Source organism: Malania oleifera, chromosome 8 (assembly GCF_029873635.1).
Source record: "Malania oleifera isolate guangnan ecotype guangnan chromosome 8, ASM2987363v1, whole genome shotgun sequence".
NCBI lineage: Eukaryota > Viridiplantae > Streptophyta > Magnoliopsida > Santalales > Ximeniaceae > Malania > Malania oleifera.
In genome coordinates, this window is record NC_080424.1 from 35,033,168 (window position 1) to 35,058,023 (window position 24,856).

At 33.9% G+C, this 24,856-nt stretch overlaps 1 protein-coding gene across 2 annotated transcripts in view; it reads right to left on the reverse strand.

The window, feature by feature from the left end:
- Positions 1-13,263, reverse strand: part of LOC131162106 (vacuolar protein sorting-associated protein 45 homolog) — a 29,655-nt gene extending 16,392 nt beyond the window's left edge. For both annotated transcript variants that reach the window (XM_058118269.1, XM_058118268.1), the window contains exons 1-8: positions 12,610-13,263; positions 12,182-12,383; positions 8,962-9,041; positions 7,010-7,237; positions 6,762-6,887; positions 6,551-6,631; positions 6,293-6,434; positions 5,988-6,166 (exon numbers count right to left, since the gene is read on the reverse strand). In XM_058118269.1, the coding sequence (XP_057974252.1) occupies positions 5,988-6,166; positions 6,293-6,434; positions 6,551-6,631; positions 6,762-6,887; positions 7,010-7,237; positions 8,962-9,041; positions 12,182-12,383; positions 12,610-12,699 (1,128 nt within the window). In that variant the 5' untranslated portion in view covers positions 12,700-13,263. The remainder of the gene's footprint in view (positions 1-5,987; positions 6,167-6,292; positions 6,435-6,550; positions 6,632-6,761; positions 6,888-7,009; positions 7,238-8,961; positions 9,042-12,181; positions 12,384-12,609) is intronic.
- Positions 13,264-24,856: the final 11,593 nt, after the last annotated feature.

Genomic DNA, 24,856 nt, shown 5'->3' on the forward strand with positions numbered 1-24,856 from the left:
TTTTTGGATATTCTTTGTATACTAGTCTTATTCTTGCATTTGCTAGCCTAGAGATGACATAAAGAAGGGAGGTAGAAACTTAGGTTTTGTAGCCTACTCAAGATGTGAAAGCTAAGTCATCCCTAGAGATAAACTTATTTCATGGACTCCTGTTCGAGCTTAATTTCCATTGGGGGTATGAAGATAACAAAAGAAGTGTAACGATTTCCTAACTAACTATGAAAAGAAAAAAACTAAAGAATGAGCAGAAGAAGAAAAAGAAATACTCCAGATTAATACCTGCTCCACACAACTACAATAAAAGTGAAGCTAGAGACACGACACATGTTTTACGTATATGAAGATTCTTCAGCTATCCAATGCCTCAGATGTATGTATGTCTGGTCTTTGAATAAATTGATTTAGGGTGGTCTTGATTGGATATGGCGAGTAGGTGAGAAGATGCCAGGGTGAAGGACCCGATACCTCACAAATAGGCTGGACCCTTTTTCAGATTAGTCAACTCCATACATTTAGCATTTGTTCCTTACAATATGTGGGATGTTTGATCATGCCACTCCTCACATATGATGAATGAACCCATCTTTTGAGTGTTTTTGAGAGTTTACCAGTAAGACTGAGTCAAGACGACAATCTGTAGGTGTCCTTGGATGTCCTAAGTGTGACGAGTCATTTACACATGCCTTGTAATTCACCTATTTATACTTGAATTTATATGACTACATTAACTTTGAATTGTAATTGCTAGTTGACATGAGGATATTATTTTTAGTGACTATATACTGATGAGACTTGCATGAGTAGCTTGCTTTGAAGTTGAGTGCATAGCAGAGTTGTGAAGAAATGAGCTCGCATGTAATTAGGTGATATTCTTGTATGTGAAATGATATATCTTTGTTGCATGTGTATTTTCATTTTATGTTCATTGAAACTGGTGTTTGTTGGTATCGCTTTGGAAACCCTCACGAGACTAGAACTCGTCCACTAGGATCAACCTAGGGGTTTAAAGTATTGTTGCATATGGTAAATGCAACCATGTTTCCCATGAAAGAGGAGGTAGATAGGATTTAGTAGTTTTCTTAGCTTTTGCTTTGCTCAAGGACTAACAAAGTGTAAGTTGGGGGTTGTGATGAGTCCCTAAAATGCATGACTTTAGCCCCTCATTTACCTTTATTTATCCTTATTTTATTATGTAATTACTCAGAGTTATCATTGTTCAGAGCTATGCAAGGTTTGTTTGTCTTTTCATGAAAAACAGGTTAAAACCAAGGAATTAGGCGTAAAAGAAGCTAAAGGAGAATTTGGGGACACGCAAAGCTCAAATCAGATGCTCAGTCAAACTCCTGAAGCTCCACATCATCAAAGGAAAAGAAGACTTTGCTCAACCAAAGGGTGCGACTAGCAACCCAAGGGGCGGCCAAGTCCTCACTAGCAAAATCCAAGGTTCAAACTGAGGAAGAATTGCTGCAAGGGTCAACCATGCCCTCGACCAAGTGACTCTCAAGGGCGACCACGTCGAGATACTGAGGCAGGACTGAGATCAGAAATATCGAGATCCTCGACGATGTGCTCAACCAGAGAGGCCATGAGGTGTGACTATGTCAAGTTCCTGAGATTCCCTGAAGTTCGAGATCCTACAAGCCTTGACCATCAACTCGACTAGAAAGACCCCATGGCGCGACTGAGTCGACAATGCTGAAGATTCAACTCCCTGATTTCCCGAGAGAATTGACCAAGGCACGCACAAGGAAGACATGGGAGCAACTAGGTCGACAGCAACGATCTTCTACGCAAGATATGCTGCAGACTTTCCTAAACTATGAAACAAACTTTGTAAACCCTAGAGCCTATAAATAATCGCTACGAACATGAGCTCAAGGTTCCCTTTTGGCCTCTCTTAGGTTAGTGTGAGACTTGAGACGTCATTGAGAGCCAAGTTAGAGTAGGAGTAGAGTAGATTTCAATTCTTGTTTCGATGTGTGCACGAAGTGTCCGACAACCTGTGACAACCGGCGGCGTTTGTGTAATCTCCGTGTATATTACATGATCATTCTCTTGTTCCTTCTAGCATTGGTAACAGACATACTGAATACAAAGGATCAATCTTTTACTTGCTTTCTCTTTACCGCTTTCTTTTACATGCTTTCCTTTACCGCTTTTGATTTATTGCTTTGATAAATTATGAAAGGCTGCAATAAGGAATAGCACTACTATTGTTTCAGTCAGGATAAGTAGTTGGCTACGGATACACAAAGGTGTTCGTGATCATTGAGACAGGGTATACTCCAGTTCCCGACTATGCTCCGGACGGTTGGTGCACTCTTGCTACCCTATGCCCTCGTATGACCCTCTCCAGCTTTGGCCTGAGACAGCTCAGGTTAGTACTCTTATGTATTCCTGGTTGAACGTAGTCAGAGGCAAAAAGTCCAACACCTGATTCATAATCTCAGCACTGCTTTGTGAGAGTAGGGTAATATAGTTTTTACTTGCTTTCCTGTAGTTGGTTAGATTTCACCCATCACAAAATATCATCTTTTTATCTTTCTTTTTACACGAGGCATTAATAAACTGATTGAGAAAAGGTTTACAACTGCACAGTTTAGTCCCTATGAATCGACACCCAACTTCCCCACTCTCTATTGAACTTGAGAATAGTTAGGTTTTATAAATATTATTTTTGATAGTAAAGGACCCAAGCCTTGACGAGCCTACCAACCATCCTCTTGCCCCTCTGCAACAGAATCATCAACCACTTTGGCACTTTTGATTATTTCATCCTTGTCATCATTGGTCAAGAGTTTTCGAATCAGAGCAACCAACATCCAGTACTTGCACCACGACATGATCAGCTACACATGAGTCTTAGGGAGCTGGAGAGAGACTTTGATCTTCTTTTATAGATGGGCGAAGATCCTTCTTCCCTTTATTCTGCATCTGCGTATTAGGGCATGGGTGTTAGGCCTGCCCATAAACAAAAATCAGAATGGGCCTACTCAAATTCCTGATCCTTTGAAACCCTGAACTTCGCAGTATCAGCAAGCTTAGCTGCGTGAGCAGTATGAACACGCATCTTCGAATGGTGATCTTCTCGCATCAGCTCGAACGCCTTCAAGTTGAGCTCAACACCTCAACCCCGCATTGGACGCACAGCTCATCTATTCCATTCGTGACAACCTGCTCTCCTTGTTGGAATCTGCTTCCGCAACCTTCTCCTTTGCCTAACTCCTTTCAACACCACTTGACTCCACGATCTAGGCACAAGAGGGATCATCGCACCTCTTCCTCCGCCAAACTCTTTATCCAGTTCGTAGAACTTGCTCGCAAAGCTACACCAGCCAACCCCTTTTGCACCACCAAGAATAAACACAAAATAAAAATTACTTTATCATCCCAGCCCTAACTCCAAACACTTTCCCCACCCTAGTCCACTTAATCGTCATCCAGTACAGCAATTTCTCATACAGATCTTTCGAGAACCCCTATTCAACCAAACAAAATCTGGAAGACCATTGGCAAACCAGAAAACTGCCTCTTTCTAAGGTTTAATCCATCTAGTCCAAGAGATTTTTCTCAAACACGAGCAGAAACTGATTTTCTCCCACCTTATCCAATCTCAAACTGAAGGCCTTCCCTTTAATATGGATCATAAGCTTTGACATCTCCCACTACATTTGAATCCATGAAGAGATTTGTCAGCAACAAAGGGAAGGTCATTTTGCGAGGGAGAGAGAGAGAGAGCAAGCACCATTGCTACCCATAAAATAACTATCATAACTAAAATAAGCCATAAGCCTAAAAGACCTAAAGACACCCAAATATGTAAATAGATTGTCTAATATACAGGTTAAGCAAATACACCATTAAGTCTTCTTCTTAAACCTATCAGATTTTGACAACCCAAAAGCTTCATCGTCTCTCAATTGCATTGCAAGCTCATTATAATCTTAGTGGGGGTACACTTAAAAGTCGAAACAATGGTATTCAAGCCAAGCCCAAATTTTTCCAGCTCTAACCAGGCTAGGCTGATGCATACAATGGAGGCAATCTTTAACCAACCAAAGTCCAGCTCATTTCATCTCATTTAATAGGCTAAAAAAGTTCTCCTTGAACATAGCACAATCTGTGTACCTTAGAAAGCTAAGGCTAACTGATTCCATCTCACTTAAGAAGCTAAAAAAGTTTCTTTGAACATAGCTCAAGCAGCAAGCCTCATAAGTCTGCTCAACCTCCACCCCCCAACAAGTCGAGCATACTCCAATTTTTCACAGCTCAGAGTTTGTCATTGCACCCATAGAGCAATAATATGTCAGGGTTTATCTTACCCTGAAGCTCCATCTCCAAGCCAGATCCAATACACTGACAAAGCACACATTTAAGGGGGGGAGGGTGCAAAAGAAAAGAAATAAACTTCTGGATAAATAAATCACCAAACAAAATAATAGCTTTGACTATTCACCTCCACAGCATGCATTTTACTAACCTGTTTTTTTTTTTTTTTTCATAAGAGCATTTTACTAATCTTATTAATACAATGATTTTATTTAATAGTCATTCCATTCAACTGTTGCAAAGCCCAAGCTTTTAGAAAAGATTACAAACTTGAAGGAGGGACTGGAAATTCAAGATCAACTTCAATAGTGAAGGAACTACGCTCCTCAGGTGTTTATTTGCATGCTTGCGCTGTTAAATTAACGATGCTCTTGGATAGGAACAAAAGTTTAAGGTCCTACCTAACTCCCCCCCACCCCCCCCCCCCCCCCCCCCCCCCAAACAAGCCAACCAAAAAAAAAAAAAAATCAATGTCCTAATTGATCAATTATAAACCTAGTAAGCAATTTGATATAGTGACAAAATTGAAGGTCACCTGATGATAACCAAAACTCTACTACTTGAATGGTAAATATAGTTTCACAAAACTACTCCGATGAAGTGTATATGGTAATGAAGGTAAATTCCATAGTGACAATGGCATTGGTGCAACAATAACTATCATGGTGAACAGTGCACTGGAAATTAAATGGCTGCGCTAGCCATAGTTTGGTGGAATGTTGCTCGTGCTGATGGCAGCAATATGAGAAGGTGCAGTGACAGGGAGCAAAAGTGTGATTCCAGAAGCAGAATTTGTATATTTTTCCTTAACGAGACAATAACAAATTTTTTTTAGGAGGCACTTAAAACACCTCCAAGGCCTCAAATAGTTCCATGAATTTTCATTTTAATGTCATGAACTTAATCTTGTAATGTAGGTATCAAAACCAAAAACTACTCACACTACACACACACACAAACCCAAACAGAGATGCAAAAAATTACACAAAAATAAAAATAAATAAAAATGGAAAAAGAAGAACAAGCACTCCAGGCATTGAGCAGTTGCCATAAAAGAGCAATGTCAAAATATGTCAACTTCTCCACATCTATATTGGAACAAGACCCAGTCACAACCTTCATCCATCCATCGCTAGCTACATATTGAAAACTTCTAATGTCCTCAAACAGCAAATAGTTGAATACACAAATAAAATCATATATAGAAATGCATATCATAATCCAATCACAAACATAAGTCATCCAAAACCTGGTAACAATTTTAATTACCTTTGATGTCCTTGAACAATGAACAAACAAAAACAAATATACAAATATACTCCACTTTGTCCCCTACCTCTCTAGTCAATGCATCCTACAATACCTTGTGTAATCTTCTTCTACCATTACAAAGTAGTGCAACATTACTGATACATTATCGCTTCTATTGATGTTTCTACTTCAGTAACATTCAAATGTTTAATCTGCTGCAGTCCATGTCTATAGACTCCATACAATATTGTCCTCCATATCATGCACCCAACCAGACTGTCATTATGTATGGCATTTAAACTTGAAAGTAATGCAAAATTAAATATCATTTTACAAGTAGAGGTCTCAACATAAAATTGAATACACAGGAAATCACAAATATCACAGTCTACAAAAAATTATAGTACCTCAAATGCTGCAACTTGCCCTCCATTGCAAGCTAACTCCTGCTCTGATTCTGACACCAACATGAGTTTTCTCTGTTCAACTATCTTACTCATCTCTGTAACGAGTGCCACATGCTTTGAAACATTTCCATGCATTTTTCTGTACTCCGGGTAATTGTCAACAAATTTCGCCATGTCCTCTAAAAACAAGCAAAGGTTTCATTATTTAATGGTGTGCCAGCAATTTTATAGCTTAGATGCAGACTGATAAGAAATAATTACACTACAGATCTCACAGACTAGCATTGTCTTTGGCTCATACAAACCTATCGTCTGGATGTTCTGGTTACTCTTCGCAATTTGTTGAAAATCATCTACCATCCGCTTGATATTCATTCCTATATCTCCAAAATTTTCATACATGTTAGCTTTAAAAAAAGCATCTTGTTCTGACGACAGCACAACCTCCTGCAAGCATCAATTACACACGCGCGCACACAAAAAAAAAAAAAAAGAACAATTCATTAACAGTGCAGAGTACAGAAGGAATATGCAGTAGTAGAAATACAAGTATACAACTCAACCTGCTGATCCTTTTGTAATTTGCCAATGCTTCTCAGGTCCACTTTATTGTCTTGAATACCAATCAACTCATGTACCATTGCCTAAAAAATTACTGTCATAAGATGAGCTGCAATTTTTTAATTTCAAAACCTGTAAAATATAGACAACGCAAGGTATACCCCAAATAGAAGCAACAAGAGCATCAAGCTAATAGTCAGTAAACATAAGTACCTGATATGTCCACTGATTCAGCAGTGGAGTAACAGGATCATCTCTTCTATCAATAACAAGCAACAATGGAGAAACTTCCATACGCCTGAAATCAAAAAGACCACTCTCCTGCTGGTACATTAGCTTCTGTTATATAGGAAATAAAAGAAATTAGTTCACATGACAAAAAAAACAATGGAAAGAACCAGAATCCTTCAAATTATCCAAATGAAATCCATGTAATATTTCACAGTTTGCATGTTGCTGACCGCTGTTTCCTGTGCAATTCTTTTGGCAATATCAGAAGTCCGTTGATATCGAATAATAGGTCGCCGCTTTAATGCCAGGAAAACTGCTGCAATGCCATCTACAGCTCGGTCACAGAAGCGCTGCACACTTGAAGGATCTACAACTGCTGGGAGCATATAAATGTGATTTGAAGGCATATTCAAGGTGAAATGGTAAGGATCCACTGCAACAAAGTCTGCATAGAATTCCTGCAAAACCAATTAATTTCAAATTGAAAGTGTTTGCCCAAAAGAGAAGGAAGGAAATTTTTACTGCCTTGCATCAATAGCTCACAATCTTGAGTACAAAAGTTGGACCAAAATACTACAAGTAAAATATAAACGCTACTGCAAAGGAAAAATGTAGGGCTCATCCCACCCCAAAATTTTAGATCAACTCCAACACCCCCCCCCCCCCCCCAAAAAAAAAAAAAAAAAAAAAAATCCCCTTCCTAATTACCCATTAAAAGAATCAAAAGAAGAAGACAAAAAAGAAGAATAATGTAATTAGGCATGTCAAAATGAACCAAGCCACTTGAGCCTACGGCCAAGATGGGAGTTCTATGGTGGGTTACAATAAAAAAAATTTCAGGGAAAGAGGGGGGAGGAGTATGAGTATGTACTACATATATAGGTGTAACTAAGGATAGGTATGAGTTGTTAGGACTAAATGTGGAGAGACTAGCAAATATTCAATCACAATACGTATACATCAAGGATTTGCTTTGAATCCTAATCCTTTGGTGGTATTGATGAATAAACTTGTAAAGAATATCCAAAATGAGGTTCCAAGGAGTATGTTGTTTGCAGATAATATTGTCTTGATTTATGAAACTACAGGTGGAGGAGAGTTGAAGTTAAAATTACGAAGAGAAACTTTAGAATCTAGAGGTTTTAAGATAAGTAGAAGACGGAATACATTAAATTATTGTCACTAATCATTTTAGAAGGAATAGTGGAGAAAAGATTAAAAATTAGCAGATTTCAATACCCTGTATCTATCATGCAAGCTAAAGGAGAGATTGAAGCCATAATACATAGAGCTAACGCAGGTCAGATATGAAGAAATGCTCTGACCATGTTGTGTGATCATCAAATATCTTTTAAAGTAAAAGGAAAGTCCTATAGGGCGGCCACATGACCAGCTATGCTTTGTGGATCAAAATTTTGGATAACTAAGAAACAATGGTAAATTAGAATGCCTAGGCACATGAGTGGTATAATAGTAAAAGATAAATAAAGCAATGAACACATTCGTGGTAAATAAGCATAGCATATGTAGAAGATAAGGGAATGCAATTAAGATGGTTTGGACACTTGCATCATAAGCCAAAAAATGGATTGGTGTGAGTAAGCTAGATAATATTAGTTGTAGGAAAAGGAGGGATAACTAACATAACTTGGACTAAGATTGTGAATCAGATTTGACAAGCCTCCAATTGTCATAGGATATTGCCCCAAAATCATGCAAAATGCAGAAAAGCATTCGTGAAGCCAAAACCCCACCTAGTAGGACTTAAGGCTTGGTTGTTGTTGTTGTTGTTTGCTAATGAAAAATGAGCTCATTTCAGTCTTATTTTGCAGTTCAAGTTTTTTGAGCCAAGGTTGATCAACCTACTACTCAAGTAAGCTTTGTCCATTCATAAATGTACACTATCAAAGTTCTTTGCATGGGAAATTCTGTAACCTGCTAAAAAAGTTTGGCACAACATACATTCACTAACATCTGAAAACATTTAAAAAGCATACAAAAGCCATGTCAACCATATAAATTCTACACTTATCTTCAAAAAATTCTTCCAACTTTCTTTGAACAGTTCAGGAACAAATATGTAAAGAAAAGATAAAAAGGGAAAAATCATCTTAATAAAATTGTCATTTAAATATATTACACAGGGAACCCTATGATATTCCGGGATACATTGAACATTTACCTGAACTTGCTGCACAACTTCCTGTTCATCAGAATCAGCCAAAATATGAATCTGAGTGTCCTTCAATATGTTTGAGAAAACTGTAAAAAGTATGACAACATTAAATAGAAAAAAGAAAAAGAAAAAAAATTCATTTCTAAATTCTAATATAAACTCATTAAAATATAAAAAAAATAAAAAATAAAAACAAGTTCATGATTATATTGTATATTTACCAACATTCCCCTATATATGTTCATCAATTCATTGTACATAAGGGATTTAGGCTAGTTTAGTGTCAATTTTTTATTTTCTAAAAATATCCCTCTATAAATATTGGTTGAATAGTAAACTAATAGCCATATATACAACTCTTTCTTTTTTTTCTATTTTAACACCCTAAAATATCCATATACAAATTCTAAATTTCAAAAAAAGCAATTTATTATTGCTTGGACATTTCTGCCCCACAACTTACAACTAAAGCCTAAAGGGAGAAAATATAATAAAATTTAGAGATAAAATGACCAAAGAGAGTGATTGGACAATAGGGGATGGTGTAGATATAAACACACTTTGGACTAGGATAACCAGCTTTATTAAAAAGATAGCAATAGGATAACTAGCTCTATTGAAAAAATAGCAAAAGAGATTTTAGATGAATCTAGAGGAAGATTCTCAGCTAGTAGAGAAAGTTGGTGCTGTTCAAAAAGAAGTAAAGACAAAAACAATTGGGTATAGAATATGGACAAAATATAAAAACATGGAAAACTTTGAAAAATATAGAGACAAGAAGAAAAGATGCAAAAAAGGCCATTGGTGAGGCTAAACACAAAGCGTATGATAACTTATATGCTATGCTAGATACAAAAGAAGGGGAAAGAGAAATTTAAACTTTGAAAAGTATAGAGAAAAGAAGAAAAAATTCAAAAAAGGCTGTCACAGCATATAATAACTTATATGCTAGGTTAGATACAAAAGAAGGGAAAAGAGAAACTTAAACTTTGAAAAACTATAGAGACAAGAAGAAAAGATGGAAAAGAAGCTGTTAGTGAGGCTAAACATAATGTATATAATAACTTATATGCTAGATTAGATTAGATACAATAAAGGGAAAAGAGAAATTTAAACTTCTATAAGTATAGAGACAAGAAGAAAAGATACAAAAGATAGTGTATATGTAACACTCTTTGGGCTAGGATAACTAGCCCCATTAAAAAATGGCATAAGAGATTTTAGGTGATCTAAAGGAAGATTCTCAGCCAATAAAGAATGTTCGTGGTGCCCAAAAGGTAAAGACAAAAATAATTTGGTATAGAATATGGCAAAAATATAAAAACAAAAAAAAAACTTCAAAAACTATGGAGCCAAGAAAAGATGCAAAAATAGGTTGTTAGTGCGGCTAAACACGAACCATATAATAACTTATATGCTAGGTTAGAAAGAAAGGGAAATAAAAATTTAAAATTGTTAAAGCTAGAGGAAGAAAGAGCAAGGACTTACATAATGGAAAATGTATAAAATGGAAGGATGATAATGCCTTGGTTAAAGAAGAAGACATAAAAGAAAGACGGCGGACATAAATGAAAGATCGCAAAGTTACTTTAATAAGATATTTAATGAAGACCAAGAGAACGCTTAAACTTAGAATTGATATACGAGGAAAAATCTAGAAACTTGAGATTTATTCACAAAATTAGAGTTAATAAAGTGAATTTGGCATCAACAAAGATGAAAAATGGAAAATTTATAAGACTAAATGACATCTTGATTAGATTTTGGAAATGCCTAGGTGATAACAGAATTATGTGGTTAACTAATTTAATTAACAAAATTATAAAAATACGAAAATGTCAGACGAGTGAAGGAAAAGAACTTTAATACTTGTATACAATAACAAAGGAGATATTCAAAATTGTAATAACTATTGTGGAATTAAACTTATGAATCATACAATGAAACTGTGGGAAAAGATAATTGAAAAAATATTAAGGTTAAAAACGAGGTTCTCATAAAATCAATTTGGTTTTATGCCTAGGAGATCGACTATAGAAGCTATATATCTTCTAAGAAGGTTAATGGAAAAGTTTAGTGAAGAGAAGAGGGACTTGCATTAGATTTTTATTGACTTCAAGAAAGCAATAAGGTACCTAGGGAAGTTATATGGAGGGTTTTAGAAAAAAAGAGTACGTAGTAGGTATGCTAATATCCTCAAGGATATGTACAATATAGTGAATAGCATTAGGACTACATGAGGTTCATGGTGTGTGTTGTTTGCAAACAACATTGTATTGATTGATGAAACTAGGGATGGAGTAGAATCCAAATTAGAATTAAATACAAATGCTTTAGAATCTAGGTATTTTAAGATAAGTATAAATAAAACATAATATCTTAAATGTACAATCATGGTAGGAGAAATATTAGAGAAAAAATTAAACTTGATGGTCAAGAAATTAATAGCATTACTAGATTTTGATACCTTTGATCTGTTACACAAGCTGAATGAAAAATCGAAGATATTATGCATAAAGTTAAAGTTGGATGAGTAAAATGAAGAATTGCTTCCGCCATTTGGTGTGATCGTAGAATACCTTTAAAATTAAACAAGATAGGTTTATAGGACAGCCATAAGACAAGCTATGCTCTATAGATCAGAATTTGGGGTAGCTAAGGAAAAACATATCCAAAAAGTAACAATTTCCAAAATAAGAATGCTAGGATAGATGAGTGGTGAAAAGTTAAAAAATAAATTAAGAATTAAACATATTCCTAGTAAGTTGGGTATAGCACTTGTAGAAAATAAGATAAGGGTTGGGCATCTAATATGGTTTGAAAATCTGTAACTTATTTCACCAATGAGAAAGAGTGAGCTAATTACCATTAGTGGTATAAGAAGGAATAGGGGTAGACCAAAAATAAGATAATAAGGATTTTAACAGCTTTTAAATTATCAGAAGAAATTGCCCACAAACATGTGAATCAGCAGAAAAGGATTCATATAGAATAGCCCGGTGAGCCCACCCCACCTAGTGGGACTTAAGACTTGGTTTGTTATTGTTGTAACTTACAATAGTTAATGGTGGGATAGAGAATAATATTAAAGATAAACAAAATTTTGGCATTATAAAACTTTTAAAAATAAAAATATAAAAAACTAATTAATTATATAAAAATAAATATAATAACTTATAAAAATAAATAAATAAAGACAAACAGATGGCTTATTTCAAGCACTTACATAAATGGTACTCCCCAAATCTAGGAGTAGCCAATTGACGCCTCATGTGCTGGACATTCTCAGAGGTTGGCCGAAGAAAGTAAACTGCTTTGAGGTGTGACATTGGTTCCTTTGACATGGCAATCGAATCCACCAATTCCACTAAAAACACTTCCTTCTGAAGAAGCTCGGACTGTGAATACACAACACTCACAATACTAACCTGAAAAACACATGCAAAAAAAAATCATGAATTTGAATTAAAATTCAAAGAAAACACCCCCTTCTGATACAGTTCTACTTGTGAATAACCAACATCCGAAATACTAACCCATTACAAAGGTCCAAAAAAAGAAAAGAAGCCATATTCAAGTTCAAAAATTGAATTCTTGAATTCAGACCCCGAGAAATAAGATTATGTTACAAGCATGTTCGTGATGAGAGAATACCGTGTGAGAGTCAAGCATGAGAACCTTCATGCCCGATATGTCCTGCAACATTCGACTGATGTAATCGCGTACGGCCGATATCAGCACCATTTTTGGATCGGGAGGGGCCAGCCCACAATACCTAGGGCTATGGTCGTCTTCTTGTTCTTGCTCTAGTTCTTGTTGTAGTTCGTTGTCCTCTTCCTCTTATTTTTCTTCTTCTTCTTCTTCTTCTTCTTCTTCTTCTTTAATAATTAACCACAACAATCCAACAACAGATGTGTAATCATCACAACAAAAACTAAAAAAAAAATTCAAATTTTACAGGCAATCCGAAGGGAAAAATAGAAATCCCAAATCATCACAGATCTGCTTCTTTCGTTTTTCGATTAACTCCAACAATCCAAACGTGTTCAAGTCCACAAGCCACAACGCCAGCACTCCCATGGCCCATCGCTGCTTCTTTCTCTAGGATTCAGGTCGAGCTGAGAGAGAGAGAGAGAGAGAGAGAGAGAGGGGCACGAATTTGCCGTATCGCAGAATGCTACCTAGGTTGTGTCGCAGAAATATGGGCTCGCTGGTCTACCGTTGTGAGAAGGAAGAGAGATCGGTCCGGTGTGAGGTTGAGAGAGGGAAAGGAAGTGGGAGAAGAGGTGTTTGTTTGGTATTATTGTTGAATAGACTATAAAACTAGAAAGTTATTTATTTATGTTCTTAATTTTTTGTTTTTATTATTTATTAAAAATTAAAAACTAGATTTTATAATTTTCAATTATTTTACTCATTTATTGTCAAAAATTTTAACATCTATAAATAATTTTTTGATTAAATTATTTATTTTATACACTTTTAAATTAAAATTAAAATTAAAAGTAAATTATCATATAAATTTTAATATAATTAAAAATATATATACATAAATTTTAAAAAATAATGATAAAGCTAATTATAAAATACCTTTACTATTTTTTAATTATTATGTCCAATGAAACTTTTATCATAAAGTAAATTTTAAAAGTAAAACAATTAAATAAAATAATTATAACAATTTTTATTTTTATTATAGTAATTTTTTAATGTGTATTTTTTAATTATTTAAATCATATTTTATAATATTATTTTATTTAATTATAAAAAATGTATTTTTTAAATAATTTTTAATTTGTATTAGTTTTATAAATATTAACCAATTAGTTTTTAGTTTTTAATTTCTATTTTTGATGTTTTACTTTTCATTTCTAATTTTTGTTTTTCTAATTTTTGAAAGTGATACCAAACGGCCCCTTATGTAGTCAATTTTTTATTTCTATTGTCGCTTTTCAGTTGTTTGTTAAAAAAACTCAAAATCAAATTTTATGATATTCAATTATTTTGATAATTTATTGTCATAAATTTTAACATCCAAAAATATTTTTTTTAGATTAAATTATTCATTTTATTCATGTCTAAATTAAAATCAAAATTAAATGATCATAATAATTTAAATATAATTAAAATAAAAATATGCATATATTTTTTAAAATAATAATAAACCCAATCACAAAATACCTACACGATTTTTCAATTGACATGTCCAATAAAAATTTGGATAAAAAACCACTCACCTCCCTTGAAAGACATAAAGATAGAGACATATCCTAAGGTTTTAAAAATCTCAGAGACCTCCCCTAAGATCTGACAAAAATGACACAAACATTTCTTGCGATTTTCAAAATGTCACAGAAGTCAACTGAGATTTGTTAAAAAGACACAGACTTCCTCTTGGAAAACTTGTCCTTTTTTTTTGTAAAATATAAGGGGATAGTTGTTTCTTTTTAACAAATATCATGGGAGGTCCCAAAAATTTTTGAAATCTCAGAAAAGGTCATTGTATTTTTATCAAACCTCAAAGGAGATTAGTTTATTTTGTTTTAAAACTTTTATTGTAAGTAAATTTGAAAAGTAGAATAATTAAATGAAATAATTATAATAAATTTTATTTTTATTACAGTAATTTTTTATGTGTATTATTTGAAATTTATTTTTATTAATAAAATAAACTTCCCATTAGTTGGCTATTAGTTAACGTTAAGTTTAGTGAAAAAAATTAAATTTCATTATTTATAAAATAATAATTTTACTCTTCCATTTAAATTTGATAAAATAAATTAATAAAATAACATTAATTTAATTAATTACATTTAAAAATTATCATTTAATTACAATATATTTTAAAAATTACATTTATAAGTGAATTGAATGCCCCGCGATTAAGCCGAGTTAATTAGTTGACATAAACATGACAACATAATTAAATTATTATTTTTAAAAAATAAAAAATTATGAAAAATAAATAAATAATACTAATCATTTAGAAAATAATAATTAAATAATTTTATTGTTACAAAATATTTGTTATATACATTTTATGAAAATTAAATAACTAAATATATCTTTAATAAATAAAATATAGTTTAAAGAATTAGCTCAAATTGGACAATTGGTCGAATTGTGGCTTACTTTCTAGATCTGGCTAAACATCATATTTAGTAACATAACTATTTGAATAAAATCAAGAAAAGACAATAACTTATCTCGATCAATGGTCAACCATTAAAATAAATTTGAGTTTTTTTATATCCATTTGGTATTCATGTTTTACATATACATGAACTAACATCCAATTTTATAATCTAAATTTATAAAGAATGAATTTTAAAATTTTAGTTTATTTTTTTTTAATATTATCTTTGATAAGTTGCTTGAATTTAAAAATATTGAACTATATTTTATTTGTTTTATAATGTATTTAGTCATTAAGTTTTTATTAAAATTACATCTAACAAATATTTTGTAGTATTATAATTACTATGTATTGTTTATTATTTATTAGTAATTTTATTCTCTTTCACTTATTTTTAAAAAATGTTGAAATAATAATAGATTTTTTTTATTATGCTAATGTCAATTCATTGATATAAAGCAATTGGACCGGATGGATCAATTAATTTGATAATCAATTAGGTTTTTAATTGTTTAGTTAGTTCTCAAGACATTATGTTAATCAAATTTTTTAATTTAATTTATTAAATATGTGTCATTTTTAAATATCATTTTATCATAACTTAAAATTTTTTTTCACATATACATAACAGTTGATTAATGGTCAATTAATGTAAGGTTCCTTTTGTCAATAAAATTAAACCTCAAAAACACAAGGGATAGAGTGTCATTTTCAAAAAAGCTGAAGGGGTGTTGTTGGATTTTAAAATAAATACTTTTACCAAAAAAAATGAAGTTTTTTACAAAAAAAAATATATTAATTTTTTAATTAAAAAATTCAACTATATGATTGTTAGTAAATTATTTACAGAAATGTATTAAAGTAAAATCAACTTTTGGTAAGTCGATAATCTTATCAACTATCCAAAAAGTCAGTTTATGTAGAATGATGGATTTTTTTACGTGAAACATTACCGACTTTTGGAAAGTTGATTTATAGAGAGGAAGCAAATTTTTCGTAAGTTGGTTAATGAAGTATAAACCACTTTTCAAAATTCGATTTCCTTTTTGCATGGATTCTTACATCGCTCTTTGTTGGCCCAGGAGTAGAGTCAAAAGGGGGATGAATGGACTCTTTGGCGTATTTTTGTTTTTCTCTATAAAATAAAATTCTTGGCAAAGATACAAGCAATTAAATCATAATATATGAAATGTAAATCATGCACAAGACATCAAATAAAAAGTATGGAGAAGAGAAAGCTCAACACCGGTATTTTAACGTGATTCAGCACCATGCCTACGTTCACGCCTTGAGATCAACTGAAAGATTCCATAATCAACTATAAAATTCTTTCACCGATGGAGAAGCCTTACAACAAAGGAACAAATCCCTCAACGCTCACCAAGAGTCACACGATTCACCAAGAAACTTTACAATTTGGCTCACAAAAGACCCTCGCAATTTGGTTCACAAAGAACCTTTTGCAATAAGAAGACGGATTACAAAATGATGCTCCTTTAATTTGAGCTGATATCAAATATAATACAACCTCACACTAATCTCTCAAGTAATGGATCAAACAAGATTAGAGAGTAAGAGAGAAATTGAGCATTTGTTATGAAGAATTAAAATTCAAAGTGCTTAGTTTTTGTATGCAAAAGATATTAATCACTAAAATCATGTAAAAACCATCAAAATCATGTTTAATCAAGTCTAAGAACTTGTATTTATAGGTAAAATAGCATACTAGTCATTTTATGGCCGTTGGATATGTAAAATAATTGATTTCTTTGAAAACTAACCGTTTATAGCCATTGGAGACTGAATCCCGATGCAAATCATCGACTATTTGACCCAAATTGTCAACTAATTTACCCAAATCGTCGACTAATTACCTTAAATCGTTGACTGTTTCAGTTGAGCTACATTTTGCCCGAAATCATCGACAAATTACCCCAAATCAGAAAAAGTCATCAACATAAAAGTTGTGAATTTTTTTCTTAGTTTTTCATAGATACCAAGATCATCTTTTTTAGACTTTTTTAGTAAAAGTTATGCCCCAAATACCAAAGGGTGTTCAGGAAATTTGATAGGTGCATAACTGAGGTTTTATAACAAACCAAGACCTATAAAAGATTATAACACTAATATGATTTAAAACTTGTCCTTATGAAAATATACTTGATTTAATTGAATCTTTAGGTACATAAAAATAGTTTTGACTCAATCGGGACCAAGTATATTAAAGTTCACAATACTAAGATCATTTAACACTTGTCCCATTTTAATCAAAGTTGAGTATAGGATATTTTTCATATGAGTCATGACTTTGCCTTTGAAAAATCTTAATTATGAAACAATGAAAAACTTATTTTTCATTTAAGTGATATCCTATATACTCTTGTGTCCTAATATGCATATACAATTTTTTCAACTCTTGCTCAGTAATCATGCGTGAAATAAAACCGCAAGAGTTACAATAGTTTCTACCTCAAACACTCCCCATTACATATGATTCTACATTAGCTTCCTTTGATTTGCTTGAGTTCTTTCGAGTGAGTGTCCTTTCGATATTTCCTACTTGACGTTGATCTACTCAGTCTTATCTTTGCCTTTGATCCAGTACTTCATGTATTTGTCAGGTGTACCTATACTAAACATGATCTGCAAAGATAGGATACATTAGGAATCATAAACAGGCTAATATCATCAAAACACGTTAAACATGATTATGTAGCCACCAATGTAACGCCTCGGACCCGCCATGTGGGCCCCACGGTGTTATGAGACCAACCATGTGTCTCTGATACCATTCACGCAACAGAACTATTTAAACTACCTAAAACATTTACCAGAGTACTATATAAACATATACAAACCCATAAGAAGTACAACCACATTCTCCATATTACATATCTAGGACAAAATATCAAAAGTAAAACTATACACATATCCATTCTTTTATCCACTCACAAAAACTAATCCCGCCCTAGAGCTTTCTAAGCTCGATCACCTGGAGAACTTGAAAAGATTAATAAACTGTCAGGGTGAGACACCTCTTAGTAAGGAAGAAATAAGTTACGAGAGTGTGTGACTGAAGTGTTTAATATATACCAAAACTAAGTATCTGAAAAACAATATCTTAAAAACTAAGAATTCACATCATTATCAACTTCTCTGTCACCCAATCACATACTTACATGCATAATTATTTTTACTAACAATTCCCAAGAATAGGGAAGTCTACCCTCCCATACAAGTAACTTTCCTCTGCTCTAAGACTTAAACTAGGGCACTCACCTTCGTCGGTAAGCCCTCGGATTATGTATCTAGGTAAAGTCTCCAAGAATAGGAAATGTCACCTGCCCATACAAGTGTCTTCCCTCTGCTCTAGTAACAACAGAAAATTACCAGAACACTCACCTTCCTCAGCAAGCCATCGGGTAGAGAATTCTACTTTACCATAAATACTTAAGCAATTAAAGTTACACATTACTAATGCCAATCATTTCACAAAGATCCACATGTACATGCATATCACAATCAATCCACACAGGATATACACAATCTTCATTCTCACCCACACAAGGTCCATATCCACACAGAATACAACGTCCACGCAGGACTCTCATCCATACAACATACACGTCCACACAGGACTGGTCCACACAGGACTATCAACCACATAGGTTACCACATAATCTTCTCAACCACACAGGTTACAACGCATGCTTCTCAAACACACAAGTTACACACATACCACCCCGTTCATGGTAAATAGGTAAAACAAACTCCTCATATCACTATCAATGTTTTACCCCATAATATAAATGCTCTTATAACGACTTCCTCACACCACTGCCAACGCTATATCGCAATTTACATGAACCATAAAACAACACACATCCAGTACAGGTAAACACATCAATGCATTCCCATTCACAGTATTTATTCATATAAACAGCATCACAACCAAACAGAATTCGCAACCCATACAGTAACCACAAGCGAACATCAGTTGAAATCAAGCAGTACCCGCTACCATTTATTTATCAAAGTTATTTTCATGCCACATGATTTTTCCCAATAAAAGATATAAACAAAAACAGTATTTTCAATGCCTGCACTATTCAGAAAATTAAACCTAAATATATATAATTTATACTCAAATTTAACCAATTTCAATTTAAGAAAAACTATTTTAACGTATTTTCCCCTTACTCGTTCCTCGAGTTTCTGCCTAAACCGAACGAAAAACAAGATCCTGAAATCCAAAATTCGCAACTCACTCAAATCTCAGGAAAATACTCATTTAACACTTCCTAGGTTCCATATAATTATATTTGACAAGAAAACTCCAAAATATCTTCATTTAACACTTCCTAGGTTCCATATAATTATATTTAACAAGAAAACTCCAAAATATCTTACTTACCTTGATTTTATATGGTGCCCCAAAACCCCAAATCAGCGATCTGCTCCGGTAGCTTAGTAGATAACGATCTACGAACCTTGTGGTGGTTCCAGATCATCAAACCGGGTTGAATCCAGGCCAGATTCGAAGAGAGAAGGTAGGGAGGCCGTTTCTAGAGAGAGAAAGTGAAAACCCAAAACACTTATCGCTGAAAATGAAAGCAAACTTTATTTATAGGCAGAGCCTCGTCAACGAGACAAGTGGACTCTTCGACGATCCCAAGAAGAACATTCTTTGACGAAGATGCGAGCTCATCGATGAATTTTAGAAATGTTTAAAACCCCTCTCGGTAAATCCTCATCGACGAGACATGCATCCTCGTCGATGGACCAAGGAAGAATGCTCGTCGACGAAGCCAGTTGGTTCGTCGACGAGTCCTCGCTAATACTTCTTAAAAATTCCTTTTTCTTCCCTTCTCCCTTTTCCATTCCTTTTCTTTTATTACTTTTATTAATTAAATTTTTCGGGTCATTACAACGAAGACTAACAATCTCCCCCTTTTTGATGATGTCTAACTTATTAGGATTTTACTTAATCTTTGCATTTGAGTTTGTACTTATCATAACTTAATATGCAAATATAAGTTCACCTAGAACCACTAATGGATTGTTATCATCAAAACATGACAATGAAGAACATGTAGCCACCAAGGCTAACACTCTTCATGCACAATTTATGTAGGTTTTATCGACATTCCAAAGGACGATTTAAGTTCACCTAACCGACTTTTCAAAAGTCCTATTTCTATTTTGCATGAAATTTTCCATGCACCTTCATGCAAGACTTACATAACCAAAAGCTAGTTTTCCCTTCAATGACTTTCCAAAAGTTGGTTTCAATTTGCATGAATAAACGTGAACCTTTGCATGCAAATTTTACGTAACCCTTCATTGAATTTTCAAAATTCAGCTTGTTAACAAATTTCACCCCCTCCACCTTCATGCAACTTTTATAATGTACTAAGTTTCAAAATTCAGTTTCTTAAAGTACTTTGATTTACGTTCAAAGTTTTTCACAATTACACATAACAATATATAATGAATAAAAAAAGGAAAGAAATCAACCCGCACCCAATCGTCATCTCTTGTCTCAGTGTGATAATTGTCTAATAAATAGTCAAACATCTTATCTGTACATAACATAGTAAGGTATAGTATAGAGGCAGAGGTGTTGTCGCAATTATTATGTGTGTACACTGTTTCAATTTCAATGCTCTTTTATTTTTGACATTAATTGGCCAAACTACCCTTGGCTTTACGACACATTCTTGATGCGATGTGAGTCATTGATCAAATTTGATTTGTGTAGTTGGTGATGAATAAGGGGGACAACATTTTGGGTTGTAGACTATTTTAAGGTTTTGGTGAGTGAATGAGCTAAAAATTTTGATTAGAGTATGTGCAAATTGAATGTAAATATATGTAGACACATAATATTAGAGGAATAGGATTTGATGGCCTACATTTATAAGCTTTTATGGTCATAATTAATGCAAAGGCTATGGTTGGCAACTATTCGTTTGGAATTCGCAAAAGAAAATGAAAAGTCAAATTCTTCAAAGCATACTTGTAATAACTATCCTAGAAGATATTCAACTCAGTTGTTGTTACAATGTAAAGTAAGATAACTTTAGTTGCAAACTCCACCCAAACCATACCATGCAAAGAATATGGTTGGTGACTATTCCTTTGGAATTTGCAGAAGTGAATGAGAAGTTAAATTCTTCAAAGTATACTCGTAATAACTGTCTTGGGAAGATGTTCAATCCAGCTATTGTTACAACCTAAAGATAACTTTAATTGCAAACTCCACCCAAACCACACCATGCAAAATGGGTTGAGTTATCAGCATTAGAAATATATTTTCAACATTACTCCACCTTTTTGCCAGGATTTGACTTACAATCATATGCATCCACTTTAGTAGCATTTGATATGAAAGATTCCAATCCACTACAAGAAATAAGATTATTAGTGACTGTTAGAATTGGTGTATTCCCAAGAGGGGGGTGAATTGGAATTTTAAACTTTTATATCCTACGTTAAATGAGATAGCCGTATAATACAAGCTAGGATCTTTCTATGCAGTTCCAAATGCGCCAATAAATATAATATGCGGAAATTTAAATCATGCACATCATTCACACTATAACATACATGTGCGGTAAATATAAAGTGCAAAAATATAAACAAGGCACACGATATGTTATCGGGGTTTTGCCAACTATGCCTACGTCCTCGCTTCTAGCTCACAAACTCAAAGATTTCACTAAAGGCTCACTTAAGGGTGGAGCGGCACCGATTACAATCATGTCAATTAGCATAGGGCTGACCTCAACCTTAACAACCAGGTCTATTAGCGAGGCTGACCTCAACCTACACTCCTTAATAGGATGGCGCACCTAACTTTCCTAATCGGGTATAAGCCAATCCGGGACTATTTCAAAGGGCTAGTCTCCCTTTTCAAGCCCGTGCCTGGAAATACAACAGATTTGCAACTAAATAGAATGGTACATTGATTATGCTTTCAAGTAAAGCAGATGTGTACCTAGATACGCTCGGTCACATACACCACAATATGATTTAATATATAAGCTCAGTGTGGTTTAATATTTCAACTCTCAAAATATTTGCTATCAGTGTAATGAGTGCGTGAGAGTGCAAACCTATATTATCTTTGTATCACAAGATGTTTAACCTAAATGCTCAAACAAAGATATCAATCAATCCTCATATATACTTAAACTAGCAGATCTTCTCAATCGTATGATGATCAAGTAATATATATGTTTTGTTTGAAAAAAGAGTTTAATCTTTGTATTCAACGAATGATATAAATCAATGAATATTGAAACAAAGATTTTTATCACACAAACAAATATATCTTCAAAGATTTATCAAGATGAAACACACTAGATATTTGAAAGTGATTTGAAAAGAATTTTTGCAACCAAAATCAAATATAAACTTCTTAAGATATTACAATGATGATGCAATACTCAGAAGCTCCAACAAAGTCTTCTTAAGAAAGACTTATTGATAAAGCCCCCTAAGAACACTTGAGGATATGCTCTCAAATAAAATAATTTCACACAAACACAATCTTGAGAGAGCAATCCTTAAGGAACAACAACACTTAAATCACACTTACAAAAGTATTTGAGAAGTAAGATCTGGTAAGAATAAGTGTTGGGGGCTCAAAGATGAGTATTATGGATTTTGGGATTTTCAGAGAATTTTTCCTAATCAAGATTGTTAATCCACCCTTAATCTTTGCAAATGATGGGCTATTTATAGAAGTTGGAAGAATTATAGTAGTTAGGACAGTAGGGTATTATTAATATTGTTTTAAATCATTTTAACTCTAATTAACCCCTTTTAAAATAGTTAACCGCGGTAAAAATTCAGACCAACCCGAGAGCATCGGTCGACCAGAACACTCTTGGTTGATCGTGAACTTCGGTCGACCGGACCAATTTTGAACTTCAGCGTCGGTCGACTAGAAAAGGTGATTTTTCAAAATAGCATGGTTCAGTCGATCGAGACATTTTGAACTGAAAAGTTCGGTAAACCAGGTAGTTGGGGCATCTCCCGAGGACCCTCGGTCAACCAGAGCGTTGGAGTACATTTTGGGCTTGGTCGACCAGGTGGTCAATATGTTGACTCCAAGGGAGTTCGGTTGACCAGGTATAAATGAACTGGCAAGTTCGGTCGATCGGGTCGTGGTCAAACTATTGACCCAATCCCGATTCGGTCGATCGGGAGGAATTGTACTAGATGGTTGACTTGTTCTGAGTTGTGTTTCCAAGTGCAGAAGTGTCAAGTTGTATCAAGGATGAGTCCAGGATCATATTCCACAGGGACCACTGAGTATCAAAGTATTTATGCAAGTTTAGTGAAATCCTGTTGTTGAAAAATGGGGTGTGAAAATCTTTTTGGTCTTTTACGATTTTGAAAACAGTAAACAAAGGGAGAGAAGCTTGAGTAAACTATCAAAATGAAAATAAAATTTTATCAATTTTCCAAAAATGTAAATCTAATAACGCAACCAAAACTAAACAGATTAACTGAAATAATTTTACCAAACACTCGGGTTACAGGTTCAACGTCTGTTTGCTTCCATCGTTTACTAATTTCCTAGGCCTTACTCCTCTTCTTGTTAATCCAATCAAGGTATTAATAAGATGAAATTTTATTATTAAAGATCGAGTAAATTGGCCACATCCAAACGGAAGAAAATAAAAACTCTCATTAAGCATCAACCGAATTTTATGTAAATTAGTCGATGAAAATCTTAGATTAAATCAAGGTTTTGATGTGCCTAACATCAACAACAAAACAAGAAATAAGAGTCGGCGATTTATCAACTATGCCTTCAATTTTCGATTTCAACCAAATAAAAGTTTATCAATAATATCTTAGGAGAACTAATAAACCATGGAAAACAAACGACATTGACCCACAACTCGAGTTACCGAACTTACCCACTTTGGCTTGCAATCCATAATTTTCGGGTCAAATTAATTCTATGGTTGCTCATTTTATCAATAAAATGAAAGACAACAAATTAAAACAACTAATTATTTCGATCTTGAAACATTTAAGATAAAAAACTAAAAGATAAAAAATTAAATTAACCTAATAAATCATTGAAATAACAGCGTAAAAATTAATACTTAAACTTAGCATTAACAACTCAAACAAAATCTTTAGACAAACATCAAAGTAAAGAGACAAGTTGAAAGAAAGATTAATAAACTCAACAATACTCTAAATATAAATACTCAATGTCATAATCACTTCAAACTCAACATCAAAACATCTATTCAGTTAATAATAAAGTAAACAATAAGCAACTAAACTATTTATTTAAAGAGAAAGAAAGCCGTAGGTGTGCTCTCACACACAGCAACAATAGCTGATGTCTTCTACTCTTTGCAGCAGCGCACAAACCCAAAAAAACAGCCCCTAGCTGCTCTCACACATAGCAGCAATAGCTACTATCTTCTGCTCCTTGCAGCAGCGCGCAAACCCAAAAAACAGCCCCCAGCTGCTCTCACACGGCTCCCCCTTGAAGACCTCCTAAAAAACCCTTCTTTTGCTCCCCTCCCTATTTCCTTTCTTGCCCTCCAAAACAATACATGCTCGGCTACCCTTGTGCGCCTAGCAGTATCCATGGTTCCCAGCGCCTCTTTCTTCTTGCACACACACACACTGCTTCACCCCTTTTTTTATGTGCATGGCCGGGTCAATTCAAGGACCCGGCCCACCCCTTTTTTTTGTTATTCAAGCCCAACACGGCCCTCTTGCACA